The 20,028-nt window shown below is 36.6% G+C and overlaps 2 protein-coding genes across 18 annotated transcripts in view; one reads left to right on the top strand and one right to left on the bottom strand.

Annotated features, from left to right (window-relative positions):
- The window catches only part of LOC107567699 (muscleblind-like protein 1), a 67,143-nt gene extending 64,776 nt beyond the window's left edge, over positions 1 to 2,367 (top strand). For 8 of the 17 annotated variants that reach the window (XM_016253425.1, XM_016253426.1, XM_016253424.1 and 5 more), the window contains 3 exons: positions 1,028 to 1,110; positions 1,616 to 1,660; positions 2,266 to 2,367. In XM_016253425.1, coding sequence (XP_016108911.1) covers positions 1,028 to 1,110; positions 1,616 to 1,660; positions 2,266 to 2,322 — 185 coding nt within the window. In that variant the 3' untranslated portion in view covers positions 2,323 to 2,367. The remainder of the gene's footprint in view (positions 1 to 1,027; positions 1,111 to 1,615; positions 1,661 to 2,265) is intronic. The other 9 variants (XM_016253431.1, XM_016253435.1, XM_016253430.1 and 6 more) reach the window with 6 other exon arrangements.
- A 1,905-nt stretch (positions 2,368 to 4,272) lies between these two features.
- Positions 4,273 to 12,949, bottom strand: LOC107567695 (delta-like protein C). The gene is made up of 5 exons (XM_016253417.1): positions 12,707 to 12,949; positions 12,352 to 12,594; positions 5,550 to 5,610; positions 5,223 to 5,480; positions 4,273 to 4,626 (listed from the first exon to the last, which is right to left on the bottom strand). Exons 1-5 carry the CDS (start codon positions 12,836 to 12,838, stop codon positions 4,421 to 4,423), a joined length of 900 nt encoding a protein of 299 aa, XP_016108903.1. The 5' UTR covers positions 12,839 to 12,949; the 3' UTR covers positions 4,273 to 4,420.
- Between the last annotated feature and the right edge of the window lie 7,079 nt (positions 12,950 to 20,028).

Raw genomic sequence — 20,028 nt, forward strand, 5'->3', positions numbered from 1 at the left:
AAAGGAGAATTTTTGAGTAATCTTACTGTGCAAGTTTAAATATGGAGAATGAAATTTGAATGATTTTTAAAGAATAACAATCTAAAATTTATAAATACAATATATACATAATATGTGATCACTATTATATAATATTAAATATTGATCCATTTTGAATGATATTTATTATAATAATAATATATATAGTATAATAATAGTATATATGATATAATTTATCATAATAATATAAATAAGTACAATTTATACACAGTATATGCATTTTTTTATTAATGTTCTATTGTAAAATATAATTAATATTTGGTCATTATTAATATAAAAATTTAATTAACAATTATTTTATATGTGTGTGTGACAATGTTTTAATATCTTTTTGTAATATTTATAATAGAAATTGTGTGTGTGTGTGTGTGTTTATACATATACATATATATATATATATACATATACAGTATATATATTATAATTATAATTATAGTGCATACAATACAAGTATATTTACACACACACACATACACACACACACGTATATACAAACATACATATAAGTATGGAATTTTAGAATAACCTGAAGGTGAATAATAATAATGCCCACATTTCCATTTTTGGGTGAACTATTCCTTTAACTCCTCACACTGAATTTAACACTTTGTCGTTGATACTCTTTTTCACTGCAGCTCAGATAATCAGTGTTGAGCATGATGTTCAAGTAACAGAAAATATGAGAAGGGTTAAATGTTAAAGTAGTACATGGAAGCTGAAACCTAAAAGCAAAGTTTATGAGATGCCATGCCTTTGTTTCCTTCTCCTTGTAGCTCTTGATGTGTTGGCTCAAATGACACTTTACTTGCCCTTATGTCTTCTTTAGAACAATCTCTCTTGCCACCACTTTTGGTTTGCCGTTTGCTGATATCACCTTCAATGCTCACTTTTCTTTCCATACCCCTCTGTGTCCACTCACTCATCATGTTTGTGCACCTGTTGGCTACACTCCCTGTATGTGTGCTTATACCATTTTCCCTTTGAAAAGTTCCCATGATGCACGGTGCTTCCCCAGCCGCAGCAACCACAGCTGCCTCAAGTGTTCCCTTCGCATCTGCATCAGCCAATCAGGTTTGCTCTTTTATGGCCTATTCTCTCTCTCACACACACATACACACACACACACTCTCTCTGCCTTTCTCTTTCTGTCTGATGGATGTTTCTGAGTGCCGGGGGTCCTTTTAAAGTGATCTCTCCCCCTTGTTGGCCTACACAGGTTTTTTATAAGTCGTACACTTTTTGTGGTACTTCAAACAACAGATTCACAATGAAAGTTTATTTGACCTGGAATTTTCTCACTGTATATACATTGGCTGAGAATGGAGTATAAAGACAGAGCTATGCATAAGTAAACTGAGTTGTTTGAAGTATCTTCTGTACAGGTTTTAAGCACAAAATGCACTAGAAATTAGTCTGAAATTGCCTGAGCGCTGTGAAAATGGTGTAAAAATGTAATTGAAGTGCAAGAAAAAATGTGAAATTTCTATTAAAGCACCATTCCAGTACCATTTCTTGTTATATCTGACAGTTATAAATAGCATTTTAATATTGTTTTTTTTGTCCTTTTTATTTTGAGGACTCTTCTCTATCAAAGCTGACTACCAACGAATACATGCAATTGGTATGTATGAGGTAGTTTTTCTTAGCCTTTTGCTTCAGGTACATCTTTGCCGGCTGCAAAGGATAATTCATTTCTTTTTCCCCGCTTCATTTTGTTGTTTTGCTGATCAAGAAACAAACAGAATTTCCACCAGCTTTAATTCTGCTCATATGAACGCTATCACACGTCTTAATGATGTAATCAATACAAACCAGCGTTACAGGCCACAGAATAGCATTACAATGACAGAATAGTCTCCTTTAAATGACAGTTTACAAATATGACAGAGGTTTTCCATAGATTAAAACATGAATAGAGACTATAAAGCAGCTTTTCGAATACCTTCAGTTATTGAAATAAAAAGTGAAGGTCAACAAGTTGGAAAAATGGAATGTGCATGGGAATCCACTGACTTCTCCCTGCCTCACATGAGAAAGATTTATACTAATAAGCAATGGTTCATCATTTTCTTGAATGGCATTTCTTAATTTGTGTTGTGTTTGACTCATTCTCTTCTTAACTGTCATGGGGAGGGAGTGAGGGTGAGGGAGAATATTTAGTCTTTGAAAAGATTTTTGTAAAAAATAAAGGGCATTTTCTCTCTCTCTCTCTCTCTTCATCTTCAGATTCCAATAATATCTGCAGAGCATCTGACTAGTCACAAGTACTTGACGCAGATGTAGTTCCAGTCCACAACAGTAAGTGATTTTTATTAAAATTTTCCAGAAACTGCCTGTCTGAGAAATTTAAATGTAATTGTTTGATTTAAAGCAAAACCTCACCCAATTTTGGTCATTATTTACTCTCATTTACCCTCATGTCATTCCAGACCCATATGTGGTTATTTGTTTGAAAGAACATAAAAGGAAAATTCTGAAAAAGTCATTTTCCATACAATGACTTTTATTATGTTTTTTTTTTTGGGGGGGGGGGGGGGGGTGGATAGAATATATGATAAAGATTAGAATTTGGTCGTCCATGATGGTAGGGTTTTACTGGGGTGAAACCGAATGTCCTTCCACATGATGTGTAGAATTTGAGTGAACTACATCATTATGTCAGACAGGATGGCATTTTTACTCTCAAGCTGGATTAGTAGAAAAATTTTAATTTTCATGTCTGACTTAACACCGTTCTGGCATGTTAGTAGACCAAGAGATATTTTTTTGTGATTCACACCTTGATTTTCTTTCCTCGAAATTTATCTGAAGGTTTACAAAAGATGCACCTTGAATTGAAAAGCGAATCGAAAGCCGATACGGCACAAAACATCCAGCAAAATAATTCAATGTATGTCGTTTTCTCTATCTTTAGTTCTGGCTTCTAGTCAAACTAGATTGTAAGCGCAGAGTCCATACCGAGAGTCTCAAAAATTCATAATTTCCACTGTGGGGAATTCGGTTTTGTTTACAAATAGATACTACACCTTCAAAAACACAGTATTTGTCATATGATGGACATAAATAACTGCATGAAGAATAAAAATGAACAGAGTCAAATTCTCATAATAGATAAGTACGTAGATAAGTTAATTTCTCACAGTACCGTAACTATCATTGTTACAGCATAGTGTAAATCAAGTATCTCGATCGATATCTGAGCCTGAATTGAGGCACGTTCATCGATAATCCATCTGAGTATAACCGTAAGAACAGTACAATTATTAAAAAGGCCTTCAAACCGACTCTAGATGCTAGCAAAAGATGTCCACTTAACACACGACAACAGAAGAGTTGCTTTGTTACTTGGTAATGTGCCTTCAGCAGGGAAAGGACACCAACCACACACACAACAAAAAAACAAAAACAAAATGAATGTAACTGTCAAATCCTCCGCTGAGGTCAGCGTTTTACTCATTTGAGATTGCTGCACAAGAGCTATTAAACCAAAGCGTCACTTTCTTTCACTAAACGCAATGCCTAAAAGCTGGTCGGCCGTTGCAGACGGCGAAACCACAGGTGGTCCTGCCTGCTGAAAGCACTTGCTTGGATGCTTAACGCCCTCCATGGAATCTTACACCTGCCCTTTGCTTATAGTTGCTGTAAGATATTGTGCTGCATTCTAAAAGACTTGTTTTCTGCACATTTATTATTGTTAGAATTGACTCTTACTGTTATGAGTAAAAAAAACTTAATAAAACAAAATGGATTTGCTCAAAAGGTGTCTGTGTGGTGTAATTTGAAGTCAAACTATTTTGTGAGAGTAGTAAATTATTGCGTAGAATGAAATAGTTGTTTTTACGAAGTTCTAATTTCCTAAACATTCATGATATGCTAGTGGCTCCATGGGAGCACACTCAATCCAAAGCCATTTCACACTTTAAAGGAGCCCTTAAAAAGGTCACTGGCAAAGTATCTTGTATATTAAAAGTGAAACATTCATGATCTATATGTTGCTTGCAAACATGCAGTCAGACTACTGAGATATTTTTGATTGAATGACTATCAATGGAGAAAGATGCTCTTTGCTGTCAGTTCAGGCATCTACCAGCAGAAGTCATGATAACATAATACGCTTGGGCTGTGAAGGGTATGATGACTCCTCTGTTTTTAAAGCACATTTGCTGTTGAAATGTCCACTTGATATCAGTCTAGCCCTTACGAGCATAAAGATGCACACAATTTTCAGTTGTATTTATTTATTTGTTTATTATTAATTTTTAATGGCATAAACACTGTCTGTTGTTAACAGGACACCATATTTCAAAACATGTTTGTTTTTTTTCAGGTGGTTTCTCCCCCGATTAAAATGCTTAACCAGGAAAACACTGAATATATGAATTTAGACATTAAGATCCATGTTGCATAACAGGCCACCCCATCCCTCCTTACAAATGCACTGCCAGGGATGTTTGCAGGTGCCGTGTAGGCACCCTGGGTAAAGTAAGCACTCATCACAGCGGGGGCCCTGCCACCCGAGGAAGCACTTGCACTGACCGGGGGCCTCACAATAACCATGTTCCTCACTACATCCAGATAAGCAGATAGCTGTTAAAAATGAGAGGGAGAGAAATCAGGAAATTAGAATAAATGTGCATCATATTCAAAAATACAAAAAGATGCAAAAAATGTTTTATATATATAATTTATAATATATTTATATTTCTGTCAGGACCACTATCGTCAAAGATGATTGACAATTAGCATACAGTTTGGATTGGCGGTATGGTTCTGATCTGGGCAAGAACTCCCTGCGCATCCATGCAGCCTAGCATGATGAGAGCAGGGAGAGCAGTGATACCCCCCCCCAGGGTAAACAGAACAAAACCAACATAAATGTATTGCAGATATCGTTAAAGTTCAATAACGTTATGTACACATTTTAGAATTAGTCTGATTCAAAGGAGAATCAGAAGGCTGAATCCTGACTGACAGAGGAGGAGCTGGGGATGGAGGAGGATAATTAGCTATTGAGCAATGCGAAAACTGCTGATAATACTGAGGGACCTTATATATGAATGCTTAGATAGGTGTTGTATTCCCATAGGTTGATGGGGATCAGCTGAGAGTCAGCTGATACGAGCTTGACTAATGTTACCTGCCAGAACTAACGCTACGCGCTAGATATATATAAAAGTGCTTACGCTCTGCACAGTATTCGCCTTTCCATCCAGGCAAGCAAACTCTGTTGCCAGCGTCGTCACAGGTAAAGTGACCGAACGGGTCATCCCGTGAACGGCAGAAATCAGAGCAGTCATCGCCATAGTAGAATTCATCACACACTGTACGGTAGGAAAAGCGTAGCTCCCTTTGCTCTCCGAAATGCACATCCTGGGACCATTTCTGACCAATAGTAAGATTTATTTTTGTGGCGAAGTGGCCAATCATATTGTTCAGATTCTCTGCAAATAAATCATAATGAATAAATTTTAAAAATTGGTATTTAAATAAAACGCAAAAATAGGCCATACCTGTTGGCTGATCATTGGAGGACTCTGCATTCCATGCTTCAATTATCACTGAGATTGTTTCCTGTAATGACAGTGAGTGGTGAAACTATGATGTTGAAAACCTGGAAGCGAGTTAGCATTTTAGCACTTCCGGTTCCATAGTCCCAGAGTCAATGGGTTTTTTGAATGGGATTTTGGTTAAATCCCTTAAATAAGGTCCATGGTTCACACACGCTCAAGATATTTTCACGTTTTATTCTATGACATAAAACACACCAGTTACACCCTACTCGTGATTTTTTTAAAGCTGTTATGTTTCTTAAAAAAGACGGTTGCTAACAAGTTGCTAAATGGGACTACAGGCACTGTCGGAGACATTAAAGGAGTCATCGGATGCCCATTTTCCACAAGTTGATATGATTCTTTAGGGTCCTAATGAAAAGTCTATAATCTACTTTGGTTAAAATTTCTCAATGTAACACCCTTTTTACCCTGTCAAAATCAGCTCTGTTTTCAGCACGCCGTTCTAGTCCGTGTTGCTTTTGGATGCCCATTTACCACAAGTTGATATGATTCTTTAGGGTCCTAATGAAAAGTCTATAATCTACTTTGGTTAAAATTTCTCAGTGTAACACCCTTTTTACCCTGTCAAAATCAGCTCTGTTTTCAGCACGCCGTTCTAGTCCGTGTTGCTTTAAATGCTAATGAGCTCAGCTGACCCCGCCCCTCTTTTCCGTGGGGTGACGAGCAGACTGTAAACTTCAGCCGCGAAACTTGCTAACTAGCACATATTAGGAAAGGCGATTTGCAAAGATTCATAAAAAAAAACCTTATACTCACTTCTTCTGTAAATGAAGCTGGATCATGAATGATTCGCGCGAACTTAAACACATTTAGACATTCAAAAACGAAAGTAACGTAACCTCTGCATCTTCAGCGGCTCAGATGTCGGGAGTAAATGACGACTGCTATGTTCATTATTACGTCTAGCAACAAAACACCTCAATCACTTAATCGGAGACATTCTTGTCTTCCCCTGCACCGGAGTCGACACAATGGCGGACAGCTCTCAGCTCACTCAGGGCGGGTCTTAAGATAAGACAGACTTGTCAATCAACTATGGTGGGAGCGGCCTGTGCAGAACTACGTCATTCTGACAGGAATCTCAGAACAGCCTGATTTGAGAGAGGGGATTTTAAAATAGGGATTTAAAAAAAACTCTTGGTGGATTTTTATCATTATAAGATGGATGTGTACACACACTTCAAACAACAACAAAAGTGAATTTTGCATCCGATGACCCTTTTAAACATCATCACGCCGAACAGGAACTCATACTAACCCGCTTTTACAGCCTTGTGTTCTTGCAGTTTTTGGATTAGTTTATCAATTCATAGTGTTTTTTCGATTGTAGTGTTTTCTCATTTGTAGTTCAATCAATTGTAGAATAACCAATTAATAGTAATTAATAATACATAATGCCTTCATCCCCTGTAGAGACCTGTGTCATGGCAAGATTCATGTTAATTGTTGACAGAATATAATTTATTTTAATAAAACTATTTTATGAGAATGTGTCAGTTTTTTACTTATGTATTTTTTTACATTTGAAGATACTGCTTGCTATAGTGCATTTATTTATCTCTGATCAGCTCCCAGTTAAAAAAATAGAAAACAAAATAAAATAAAATAAAAACAGGAGAAAATATATGAAGAAAACAAACTTGAAAAAATAGTTACTGTTGGGAAAATAACTTTACTGATGCTATTGGTCATCATTTATTGATGTTATTATTATAATAATTTTAAGTGATTAACAATTAACTCGTTTAAACACGCCCCCACATGTCTACATCACTATGTTAATATAAAGTTTAATATAAAGTATATAAAGTTTTTTATATATGAATTCAGTTGAACACATTCAACACGTATAACTAATTATTATAATTTATTCTTTCCTCCCTGACTTTACCGACACTTCATAGACTTTGTCCCTCATGCTAGCCCTGACAACTCCGCTAAGTAGACCAGCATGTAGGCTGCAACACTTTACAAGCCCAGACTTATAATGATTCTCGCCCCTCTGTGAAAAAAGGACATGAGGCTGGAAATTGACAGATAGCTAGGTTTCAAAGAAGTTTACGCTTCAGAGAAGGTAAGCGCGCTAAGCAGGGATATGCATGCGCGCCATACAATCCTTCAAATGTGCATTATGATAATAATCTGAAGGCACAATTATAAAAACATGTATTTTTAAACGTTCATAACTGTAAAGCAAAATAAAAATGATTTATTACACAAAGAAAAATAATCTAAAAGAGCACGTATAAACATGTTTTTGTTTTTTAATATAACGTAATGTGGATTAAAATTCATTCACAGAGTAAAGAATTATCATGGAAAATGTTTCTAAAAATAAGTTTAAAAGTTGTCGGAAGCATGGTGGTGGTGACGTTGAAGGCGAGCAAGCATGTGCTGTAGTTCGTTTATAGCCTAATGTTAGCTTTTTAGTTCTGGCGCTTGTATTTAGGCTTCAAAATTCATAAAGTTATATTATTTTGTGAAGATTATCTCGATGGACAAAACGTGTAAATTTCATGAGCTATGGTTGAACACAGAGTTTATTTTTTGCGATAATCCAAAAGCCTATGGAAAATCCTTTTTGTCAAGGGAACCAGTGTGATGCTAACAGCCGATCTGCCTACAAAGTGACGCTGTAGTTCCGCAACTCTATTTGAAAGATGAATTAGACACGCCCACCAAAGATGCGTGCAACGCTTGGGTGACCCTCATAATCTGAGGTGAATCACGGGAGCATAAGTGCCTCATTTTAGTGTCACAGGTAAGAATAACCAGTGTTGGGGAAAGTTACTTTTAAAAGTAATGCATTACAATATTGCGTTATTCCCTAAAAAAAAGTAACTAATTACGTTACTTAGTTACTTTTTATGGAAAGTAATGCGTTACGTTACTTTTGAGTTACTTTTTAAATTTGGACAGGGCTTGCTTGTTTGTTTTTAATATAAAAAAGTTCTTCTTTTACAAACATAAAATCCCTTTCATAAGAAAAGTTAAATGAATACGCCTCAGGCTGAAGGAAATGTAAATTCACGTCTATACAGTAGAGGGTGCAGCGCAAACAAATCGCATGAAAAATATGACACAGGAGAAGAAAGTTCAGCACTATTCAGCAATAACTAAAATCAAACACAAATGTGTCATTTTTGATTATTGGTACGGTTGAACTGGATCATCGAAGGTCAGTAGCAAAGACATTGGTTAATAAAATGGGATTAAATACATAAATTATATTTGTCTTATTTAACATTTAATTATTGCAGGTTTGTATAATATTCTGAGTTTGCATTTGTCTGTTTTTATTCATTTTGAGGAATACTGAATCTGTTTTTGTGCAGGTGAGATGAGTAAACACATGTTCATATTTAGTCTAGAACTACAGTAAGATTATGTTCACACACAACGCTCTGCACTTACTCCTGATTTCTCTCAACATGGCAACACCAGAGCTGCCAGTCAATACATGGAAACAAAGTAACTGGAGTTACTTATTTGAATAAGTAACTCAGATATTTCCTTCTAAATGAAAAAGTAATGCGTTACTTTACTAGTTACTTAAAAAAAGTAATCTGATTACGTAACTCGCGTTACTTGTAATGCATTACCCCAACACTGAGAATAACTAACTTCACTTTAGTAGCGTTACTTCACTTTATGACACCGCCGGGCTTCAATGCATGTGTCAAGAACACAGCGCAATTTTCGCTAAAGTTCCATATGTTTCAGAGAATCACGTGATTAGAGACAAATGAAGCTTGGCTTTCTGTCCAGTATATCACTTGCACGCTTCATTTGGCTTGTAGTAATGTAGGTTATAAATCCAGTGATAACTTTCTTTACCTTTCTCTTATTTATTTTTGGTCTTTTTGTGGCTTGATATTAGGGCTGCAACAACTACTCGATAAAATCGATTATTATCGATAATGAAAATCATCGACAACGATTCTCATTGTCGCATCAAATTACAGCACTGAATAATGCATTTCTATGGACAAAATGCATCTAAAAACAGTGGAGGAAACAGAATGAGCTCCTGCAGGAAAAGTACATGATCCAAGCTGCCCAAAACATGAGAAATCTTTATTTTAAGCTTCAATCTGATGCATTAGCGTAATGGCTTGCCCTGTCAGGCGCTTTGACAGATACGTGTGTGCCCAAAAAACTTTCAGTTAAAGGTCTTATCCTTATCTGTAAATGTCACAAATTCACACAAGCCTTTCCATTTTTGCATAAAGGCCTGCCCTAACAGTCTGCGTTACATTGAAATCTTCACTGAAAGAGCACCGGCGCAGCGGGCACATGGCTTAATGTGGTCATATGACACTGCTAAAAAGAACATTATTTGTACAACATATTATTTGGTGTAATGCAATGTGTTTATGCGGTTTAAGGTTCAAAAAACACATTCTTTTCCACATAATGTACATTATTGTTGCTCCTCTATGCCCCGCCTTTCTGAAACGTGTTGATTTTTACAAAGCTCATCGGTCTGAAAAGCAAGGTGTACACTGATTGGCCAGCTATCCAGTACGTTGTGATTGGCTGAATACTTCAAGCGTGTGACGGAAATGTTACGCCCCTTACCATATTGTGATGCCGAGTCCCGGCACGACGAGACAAAACTAATAAAACCCATTAGAAACGAGGCATTTGTTGCATCGAGTGTGGACATAATTACTGATTATAATGACTTATACTGTCTTTTTACGCGTTGCGTTGCGTATCGCGCCGTGTAAACATAAAACCATGTCTGCATTTGTGATCGGAGAAACGACAAACAACAAGTGCTACTCTACACTGCTCAAAACTCATGTTTGAATCGTCAGTGGTAAATTCTTTAAATATTAAAAAAGTACTTACAGGCTGTGAGTCAGAAGCGCCAGACTGTCCTTGCAAAGTTGGAACTGCCCCACTTAATAGAAACAGCCTTTGTGCACAGACTACTCTGCAGGATCAGGAAACAGTCCTCCATAAAATGTGCTGCACATATCTGAATATTTGGGTTGAACTGTTCTGGAACAGTGTTGTAAATACAACTTAACCACTGATTTCTAGTTGTGTCCTCTTTTGGAAGCCCAAACAAAGTAGTTTCGCTTTCACAACGAAACACACAGCGTCTTCACAACATGGCGGCGGCAGCAACAACAATACTACAGTGAGAATAAAAGTTACGCCTTCTTTCTTTGCGTGAACATTTGGGCGGTGTTATGCAAATCTTCCCACACAGTGATGTAGATATGTGGGGGCGTGTTTAAACTAGGCATTTTAGGAGGGCGTGGACAAGTCTTAACTTTTATAAAGAATATCGCTTTGGGTTTGAGACTTTAGTCTTTGGAACTTTAGGGATCTTATCTATGCACGAACAGCTTGTAACACTCCAAAGAGAAAGGGAAAAAAAAAAACATTCACTGTGCTGAAATATCTGTTGTTGAACATTAAATTTAGGTTTAAAAGTCAACATGCAGTGCAAGTAATTTATGAGAGTAGGAACTGTGAAGGGACAGCAGCGTGTAATTGTCTGAATATAAATGTCAGACGCTTTTACAGGATGAATAAATGACAGTAAGAGGAGACTGACTGTGATCAAAGTGCATGCGACGTGTGTTCCTGCAGAACATTACTGTGATTTTATTCGTCTTTATTATCTTTATTATTTAAATTTTTGATCTATAGATTTAAATTATATTCATTATATAACCTACAGTGATTAACAACTTTATTAAAACAAATTTATGTAAGGTTTGTGCCACTGCTGCTCTTAACTAACAGTATTGGTAATTACCAAAATCATTTTTTAGCTTTCTGTATTGGTTAGTCCTCCAATATGCGTAAGCTCTTCAGTAACATTAGTAGGCTATTTCTGATGCTATAAAATAATTATTGCTGTTATCTATGAAAGAAAGGCAGAAAAAATAGTCAAGTGCTTTATAGTGTTTTTTTATTCAGATACCCAATTAGTCAAAAAGTACATAAACAATGCCAGCAAGCATGTAAGCTGTTATCAACTGGAAAGGAGGCCATTTTTGTTATTATGTGAATAAATACTATTTAGTTGTTTCGGTTTGTTATTTGCCCAATAAATGACAATAACATTTTTAGATTTAAACCATATTTTGACAGATTCCTAAAATATTTGTGTTTTCTATATTATGACAGGTGGTCTAATAAATTGTTAAGCACTGTATGTTTTCATAGCATTAAGTTGGCATATTTGTTTGAAGGTTGATCAGCTTTTTTCGAAGGCTTTATTTTGTACAGGGGTGCAGTGTAACGTGTTCATGCTTCGTTTAAAAAAAACATTATTTTCACATATTTTACCTTTATTCTACGCCTCTGTTTCCATTCTCGTCAAATGGTCTGTTGAGTTCCTGTTTCTGTGAAGCCCCTCCCTCAGAAATACGCAATGGGCTCAGATTGGTTAGCTAGCCCAGTGTGTAGTGATTCACTAGCTGCCTCCTAGTGCATGTTGTCCGGAAACATCACGCCCCCTTACCATTGCATGTTCCCGGGGGCAGGGTTTATGTAAGCATCGGGGTTAGTGATGTCACAAACCCAGGAAGAAGCTCGTTGTAGTCCCTACCAGCCTTTTTTTGTAGTCATATCTCCCTTTGCATTGAACTTTGAGCATCATAACTTTGCAGACATTTTTTATGCTTTAACAGCAACATTACACACTAACTAATGTTAAAAAAGTGAAATCATAATCAACCACCCCTTTAATGTTCACTCTTGAGCTACTCACCAGTCTCTTTAAGTTAAAGGGCACAGTTATTGGTGCACTAGTGGAGATGGAGCTCTGGTTTGTGCTCAGTGTTCCTGTCAGTCCAGTGCCATTAGAACATGCCAGTCTATATGATATGACGTCCTGTGTGTAGTTCAGGCAAACACGGAAATATACCTGACAGTCTCTGGACTGTTTACACACATTGCTGGTGGTGGTTGTGAAAGAGTGCACTTTCAACTCAAACACACCAGAGGATTTGACCTACAAAAATAATAAGAGGATGTGTATCAGCACACTTCACATATAGCGCTTACAGCACTTATTAAAGAAAGAGATTATACACATTCAAATAATTATGAAATCAAATACTCACCAGTTGCACCGATATCAAAACTAAGAAGCATGTTGATAAAAGCTGAGCCATTTTGTATCTTATTGTCTGCTGTTGGCTGAAAGCAGACTGTGATTCTAATTTGAAACTTTTTAGATTACAATAAAAAAACATAAAAAAATATAGAAATTAAAATGTAAACTGAGTGGAATATTAAATGTATTAATATTGGCTTGGCTGGAGCTCACAAAGTAAAGAACCAATTTCTAGCTCCAGAATGTAGAGGCTTGGGACCTCAGAGTGGGAGTAGTGTGCTATGCAAATTAGTTCGACTTAAAGGGGTGGTTCACTGGTTTTTTTCTAGGCTTGATTGTGTTTATGGGGTGCAGTCTAACATGTGTTAATGCTTCGTTTAAAAAAAACGCATTTTTTTTCACATAATTTACCTTTATTCCACACCGCTCTGTCCCTTCTCTGAGAAACGGGCTGATCTTTTCCTGTTTTTATGAAGCCCCGCCCTCAGAAATAGGCGATGGGCTCTGATTGGTTAGCTAGCCCAGTGTGTTGTGATTGGCTAAACCGCCTCTAGTGCGCTCTAAACATCCCGCCCCTCATCTCAGCGGCATGTGCTCCGGTTGTATTGTAAACAACGGCGTCGTTAATATCGCTTATCAGTTTGAGCCCGATTGAGAAACAGAGGATATTATTGAAGAGGATCATGCAGAACCGGTGCAAGCACGGCTTTTAATGGTAGGCCTATGTTTTTGTTTGTTCTTGTCTCATACTTTTAGATGTGCTGTTATTTGTAAATGCTACTGCTTATGTTAGCTTTTAATATACGGTTTTATCCTGATTAAAGCTTTAAAGAACATTGATTTTGAAACTTGTGAATCCATTAGAATCGTTAGAAGACAGAATCGCGATTTATATATGAATAGATTTTGACGTGCACCCCTAGTTTTCTCTTCCTCTTCTCTAAAGCAGCGCAGCATGGCATCGCCCCCTTTGCTGCCTTTTCCCGAGGGCGGGGTTTATCTGGGTTTGTGATGTCACGAACCCAGGAAGTAACTCGTTGTAGTCCCTACCAGCCGTTTTTGTAGGCATTAAACTGCCAGAATTTTAAAAGACGATATCTCCATTTGCATTGAACTTTCAGCTTCGTAACTTTTCAGATATTGTTTATGCTCAAACAGCAACATTACACACTAACTAACGTTAAAAAAGTGAAATCGCAATCAACCACCCCTTTAAACTTCTCTGTACATTGAACATTAAACATCATCTATGTATATGCGTATACATTGCATTAGGTGTATAACATTGCCTTTTAGAAATGTTAGATTTTTCTGCGAAGGTCTGGTAACACTAATCACAGCCTAAATGTATCAGTAATTTTTTTCCCCCACATTAAAACGGTGGTTATGATGTGGCTTTATTTGATTAATTAAATTTGTTTTAAAAAGCTTTAAAAATATACTGTATATGTTGAAAACCCAGAACAACTGCTAACTATTGCTATGACAGTTAAAATGAATAAAGTTCAAACTGGAAACACCTGCCATCATCTTTCAGATTAAGGGTATTTTTTCTTCTTATGTTGAATCATGCTGAAGTCGTTTACTTTGATGAGGGAAAAAAACAATGTTTGGATAGTCACATATATTTATATTTTACATTACAGGTAATGATGAAAAGCAGATCCAAATATCAGAAGAACAGAATGATATAAATACTGTAATATCTTTAAAATGTATATTTTTGAGCAAGCAAAAATTGAATTGCATAAAGGGAACTGAAATTATTTGTTGTTATTGTGAATATTGTTCTCAGATTATTGTGTCTCTCTTGGATTCTCTCCTGGAACTTTCTCTGTGTCTACTTCAGAGTTTTCTGTATGAAAATCAAATAACTGTTCTCCGAAATATGGATGTACATAATGAGTGCATACAATCCAATCTGTTATTCATTTTAAAACTATACAATCAAAAAGAGAAGACCAACAAGTTTGGAAAGATAATGTTACTTGTACGATCCTAACAGGGTCTAAATTTTATTTGGCCATGTGAAACATCAACATTTCTAAACCTAAAAAAAAAAAAAGGTTATCAGTGTAGTTCTCAAATAAAGATGATTTATCAATGATTAACATTAACCTCATTTGTTAAACACATTTGTGCATGGCTGAGTATTTGTTGTACAGCATACAGAAAACACACCTGTTACTGTATAATTGTATTTAATGTAAACTATGCATAAATGTGATGAGATTTTAATGTGACTAGATTTTAATAAATAGTATTGTATTAAATGTTCAAAATATTGTAGTAATGGTTGTATGTTGATAGAGTAAATGATTTTCCATATGCCTTTAACCCTGAAATTGTGCAAACATCAAATAGGACATGATTTTACAAACCCAGAAGCTTATAACACACCACTGGTTTAGGTCATACCTGTTTCTCTGTCCTCTCGACTACAGCTGCTACGGTGTCATGATTTCTATGTTCATCCATCACACAGATACAGATGCATTTCCGATCAGTACAACAGTAGATTTCTAGTTGTTTATCATGTTTGGAGCAGATCATCTGCTGCAGTCATCCAGTGGCATCGGTCACTTTGTGTCGTCTACCTGAGTGAAATTCCTCATGGCGCTCAAAGTGAGTTTGACAGTAAAATGTAAGACACACCAGACAGGACTTGACAGCTGTGTGTTTCCTTCCAGTGCAGACGTCACACACCACATCTCCAGGTCAAGCGTAACTGAGAGCGCGAGCTGTTTGGACTTTGGTCTTCTTCAGTTTCTCCACCATCTCAGCAAACACTAAATTCGTGTTTTGAAGCAGGTCTTGGAGTGAATGTCTGTCTGCACTGAGGGCAGCTGTAAACTCCCTTCTAATCATCTGGATTCCAGCAGTCTGTGATGCAGTTCATACAGTAACTGTGTCCACAGGGGATGGTCACAGGATGCTTCAGTAGATCCAGACAGATAGAACAGCTGAACTGATCCTCAGCCACTGAAATACTGGCTTCTGCCATTTCAGAGACACATAAAACAGGGGCGCGTTGTTCGTACGTTGCTAACTCTGTTAGCTGGATTTGATTGTTGACAATTTGGCATGATCTTGGATTATTTGGTTCTTCGAAGCTCATCCTGGCTTGCTGTCATAGCAACAGGTTTGTAAGCTTAAACCTGTTTGGGAGCAGGCTTATTTCATGTAAACAGGATTAGATTTCCTCTTTTTAAGTGGAATTGATATTTAAAATCTGTCCCAGCCACTGCTATTTTATTACAAGAGTACCCTACTAATCCGGGGACAATAATTTAAAACAATAATATTTTTTTTTAATAAAAAATGTATTTGAAAATAATATTATAATGTATTGTGTAATCTATAATACTATAGACACAGCCAGTTTTACTCACTGAAAGATTTATTTGTGATAAAATAATTACTTTATAATTGTACTAGAGTTTTTATGGGAATGGCTTAATGGAGCGCAGGAGATAACTTAATCTTGACCCTTAAGAAACTGTGTCACCCGGCTGACACATAATAGTGTAACCCCTCTCTCCCGGGTCCTCACCGCCACACCTCATTCTCGTTCCGAGTAGGTCTCGAACACTGGTCTCCGGCATGGGAGGCGGATGCACTAACAAGGAGGCTAAAGACTGCAGCCACTAGCACATCTCTTGAGTAGGGGAGTGAGGTTTACCTGCACAGCACCTACCGCTGGCCTCCGTTACACTCACCCCCCTAACCCTCACTCCCATCCGGGTCTCCGGCATGGGAGGCGGACGCACTAACAAGGAGGCTAAAGACTGCAGCCACTAGCAAATATCCTACCTACCGCTGGCCTCCATTACACTAGCATACGCTGTTTACTCTCCAAAAGGGCACCAGGGTGATGCAGTGGAGACGAATTGTTGAATAGTTGTTATTTTTGTTTTCTTTAGGCACAAAAAGTATTCTCGTTGCTTCCTAAAAAAAGTACGGTTGAACCCCTAATGTCACATGGATTATTTTACCGATCTCCTTGTTACGTTTCTGGACCTTGATCGTGGTAATTACATTGCTTTCTATGGGAGGGTCAGAGAGCTCTCAGAATTCATCAAAAATATCTTAATTTGTGTTCTGAAGATGAACGGAGGTCTTACGAGTTTAGAACGACATGAGGGTGATTAATTAATGACATAATTTTCATTTTTGGGTGAACTATCCCTTTAAGTCATTTAATATCACCCTAACTGTATGTATACTACGGAGCCCCTAAAGCAGGGATCCTCAAATCTGGCCCACGAGATCCACTTTCCTGCAGAGTTTAGCTCTAACCCTAATCAAACACACCTGAGCAAGCTAATCTGTGTCTTCAGGATCATTAGAAAATCACAGGTAGCTGAGTTTGATCAGGGTTGGAGCTAAACTCTGCAGCGCATTGGCCCTCCAGGGCAATATTTGAGGAACCCTGCCCTAAAGGGACATGTTGGTGGGAGGAAAAAATATTATTATATAATATTGCATTATAATTATATAATATATATTATAATATTGCATTCTCTCACTCATTCTCGCAGGTTGCCCTGCCCTAATTGAACGTGTCTGTATGTGCCCCGTGGTTGCCAGGTGTTAAAGAGACGGTCGCCGTGATTTTGCCAAGTAAGACATGTTTCTGGATCAACATCTTTTGTTGATCCTGGATCAACATAACTGTCCAAAAATATAGACTAAACCCAATCCCTACCCCTAAGCCTAACCCTACCCATAATTTATTCCTAAAAACCGTGTAAACTGATAGCTGATTAACAAGGGTGTAGAAGCACCTAACCCTGATTGTAAGCCTAAAACAGATATTTACTGAAAAGTTATCCCTCAATTCTGATTGGTTGATAGGAATGTTGTTCAAGGATCAACAAGGATATTGATCCAGGAACATGTTGTACTTGGTGAAATCACGGTCACCTTTAAGAGACGTGTGCAAAACAAGTGTGACTGGTGTGACTCACCGGTATTTAACTGTCGATAATACAAAACATTCACTAGGTGTCAGTGTGAAATGTTTGAAGAGAATCCAGCATTTATATTTGCCCTCATCTTAAATCACACCTTACGGGTCTTTGCAGTCTCTTTCAGCTCCTGAGGGTCTTTCTTTCTCTCCTGGATTCTGTGTAGAAAATTTCATCCCGTTTACATAACATGACAGCTAAGACTTTGTTTATTCAGACATAACGTAGAACACAAATGCTCATTGCCACTTCAGACTCAAAGTAATGCATCCAATACATTTTTCTTTCTCGTCTTCTTTTATATATATATACGTATATATATATATATAATAGTATATTGTATGAAAAAAGAACGGACAAACAAAACTTTAAAATTTTCCAATACTTTAATCTGGTTTGGTTTCTAAATAAGTTATATACATAATCATACAACAGATAGATCCATTAATAGATCCACAAACCCGAAGGTATAATGCGTGTACACCGATAAAAATAATTTTGTGGTGAAGTAAATACTACATTAAATAATTTAGTTCAGGCAAGAATTAAAAAAATAAAGTAAATTTTATATTACTACTCAATTTAAGCTTGTAGAAATTAAAGTTTGAAATTATAAACATATTTTACTTGGAATTGTTTATTATGTTTACAAAGATTCATTAAGTAAATCTCAAAGTTATGATCCCGTTTTTCCCATCATGCACTGGGGCATGAATAATTAAAAAGGTTAAAGTTTTCACTGTTTTCGAGTTGTATTTACACTGTTTAATGGTTGATTTTGTCATTGGGTTTAGTAACTTACTGTTTTGTGATATCTGGAGTTAATTTTCTACTCAAAATGACCCATTTATACTCTGTACACTATCCACTGATTGTTGCCGTCATATATGATGTACCAAGTATTGAGGTCTCTGTGTTCATTTGGGTAATAATTCTATTGAGTGGACATATTATCTTCAAAAGTTAACAAGCTGTCTACTTGCTTACTTGTTAGCAAGTAAACCAAGTGCTTTAACAGCATGGATGTTTTCCAGTGCTACATTGTTTGAGTAAATATTATAAACTGTAATTGAGGGAAATGTGCTTGAGTATTGCATATTTAACAAGATAATTAAGTAGAAATTACTCATCAAACTCTAACTGGCCATGTTACATTTACTTATTTCCTTTGTTAAATTGACCTAACTTAGTTGAGTAGATTTTACTTAATTCAATACTTAAATTTTACTTAAAATGTATGTGTGCAAAAACTTGCAAAATAGAAATTAAGTAAATCTATTTATTGTTTTTTTCAGTGTAGGTCTTTTACTTGCGCTTCTGCAAAGTTCACTTAATTTATCAGGATTTAGTTTCTATTTTAGGCTAGCTCCGTGTTTAATCTGACTCAAATTTTCAAGTGATCATTAAATTTAGACTGTATTTCTAATTAAAAACTGATCACAAATATCGATTATGTATTAATTTAGATCTTTGATTATTCTGGACATCCCATACTTTCAGTTATTCGTTCATTCAATCATTCGTTCAAGGACCCGGTGTCGCATAGAAATTCATTCGGCCGATAGTGAACTCACAGACACAAACTCGCCAGTTCTGATCTTGCAAGGTGATTATATAACCTATAGTAGGCTGCTCTCTGCTTGCACATAACAAAAAGTTTTTAGTTTTTTTTTTGGAGTCACGAAACTGCAACTTGCTAAGTCAGTGATAGTCAGAAATTAGAAAGTCCTGAATGATATGCCCCATGCTCCATTCACTGGTACTTCTGAATGATCTATCCTAGACACAGATTTGTGGAATCACCAGACTGCACTTTAATCTACTAGAAATAATGATTTCAGGAGAACCCAGAATAAATCAAATATAACATTTTATTTGTCAGATAAAAATGTATCATGCCAATTACATAATTAATCAATGAGAGTCCAATGCAGAATTCAATTCAGTTCCATTTCAGATAAATGCATAACATCAATTGCTCAAAGATGAATCTAAGAGTGAGAGATGCATACCCGACAGCAGAGAAACACACAGCAGCATGTGAGAGATTTGGATGCAGAGCTCCAGAGACTCGCACACACTGTGTGGGGTTGTTCTGGTTACAGAATCCCCAATGACTGTAATGCCACTTCGCTTACTGTACTGTATATCCAGACCAGAACAAAGAAGTCTTCAAATCAGTTGTAAAAACATAAAATACCTTTTGGTTTGTCATGATCCCGTGACCCAAGGGTCACACCTGGCCGGAGAAGAGAAAACATTCTCACCAGACCCTGAGGGAGACACACCCCTCAGCAGCAGAACAGAATTCTTCTAAAGTTTTCAATCTTTCTCATAATATAATAGACTGCTGTGAAAT

This window comes from Sinocyclocheilus grahami, unplaced genomic scaffold, assembly GCF_001515645.1.
Source record: "Sinocyclocheilus grahami isolate Dianchi unplaced genomic scaffold, SAMN03320097.WGS_v1.1 scaffold1181.1, whole genome shotgun sequence".
Lineage (NCBI taxonomy): Eukaryota > Metazoa > Chordata > Actinopteri > Cypriniformes > Cyprinidae > Sinocyclocheilus > Sinocyclocheilus grahami.

Bases quoted from the DNA above. Each gene is read 5' to 3' on its own strand.
- LOC107567695 (XM_016253417.1), bottom strand. From the start codon at position 12,838: ATGTTTTTTTATTGTAATCTAAAAAGTTTCAAATTAGAATCACAGTCT. The intron at 5,481-5,549 runs GTATGGCCTATT...ATTTATTTGCAG, and splicing joins CTCCAATGATCAGCCAACAG to AGAATCTGAACAATATGATT. The intron at 4,627-5,222 runs GTAAGCACTTTT...CATTTTTAACAG, and splicing joins AGGCGAATACTGTGCAGAGC to CTATCTGCTTATCTGGATGT.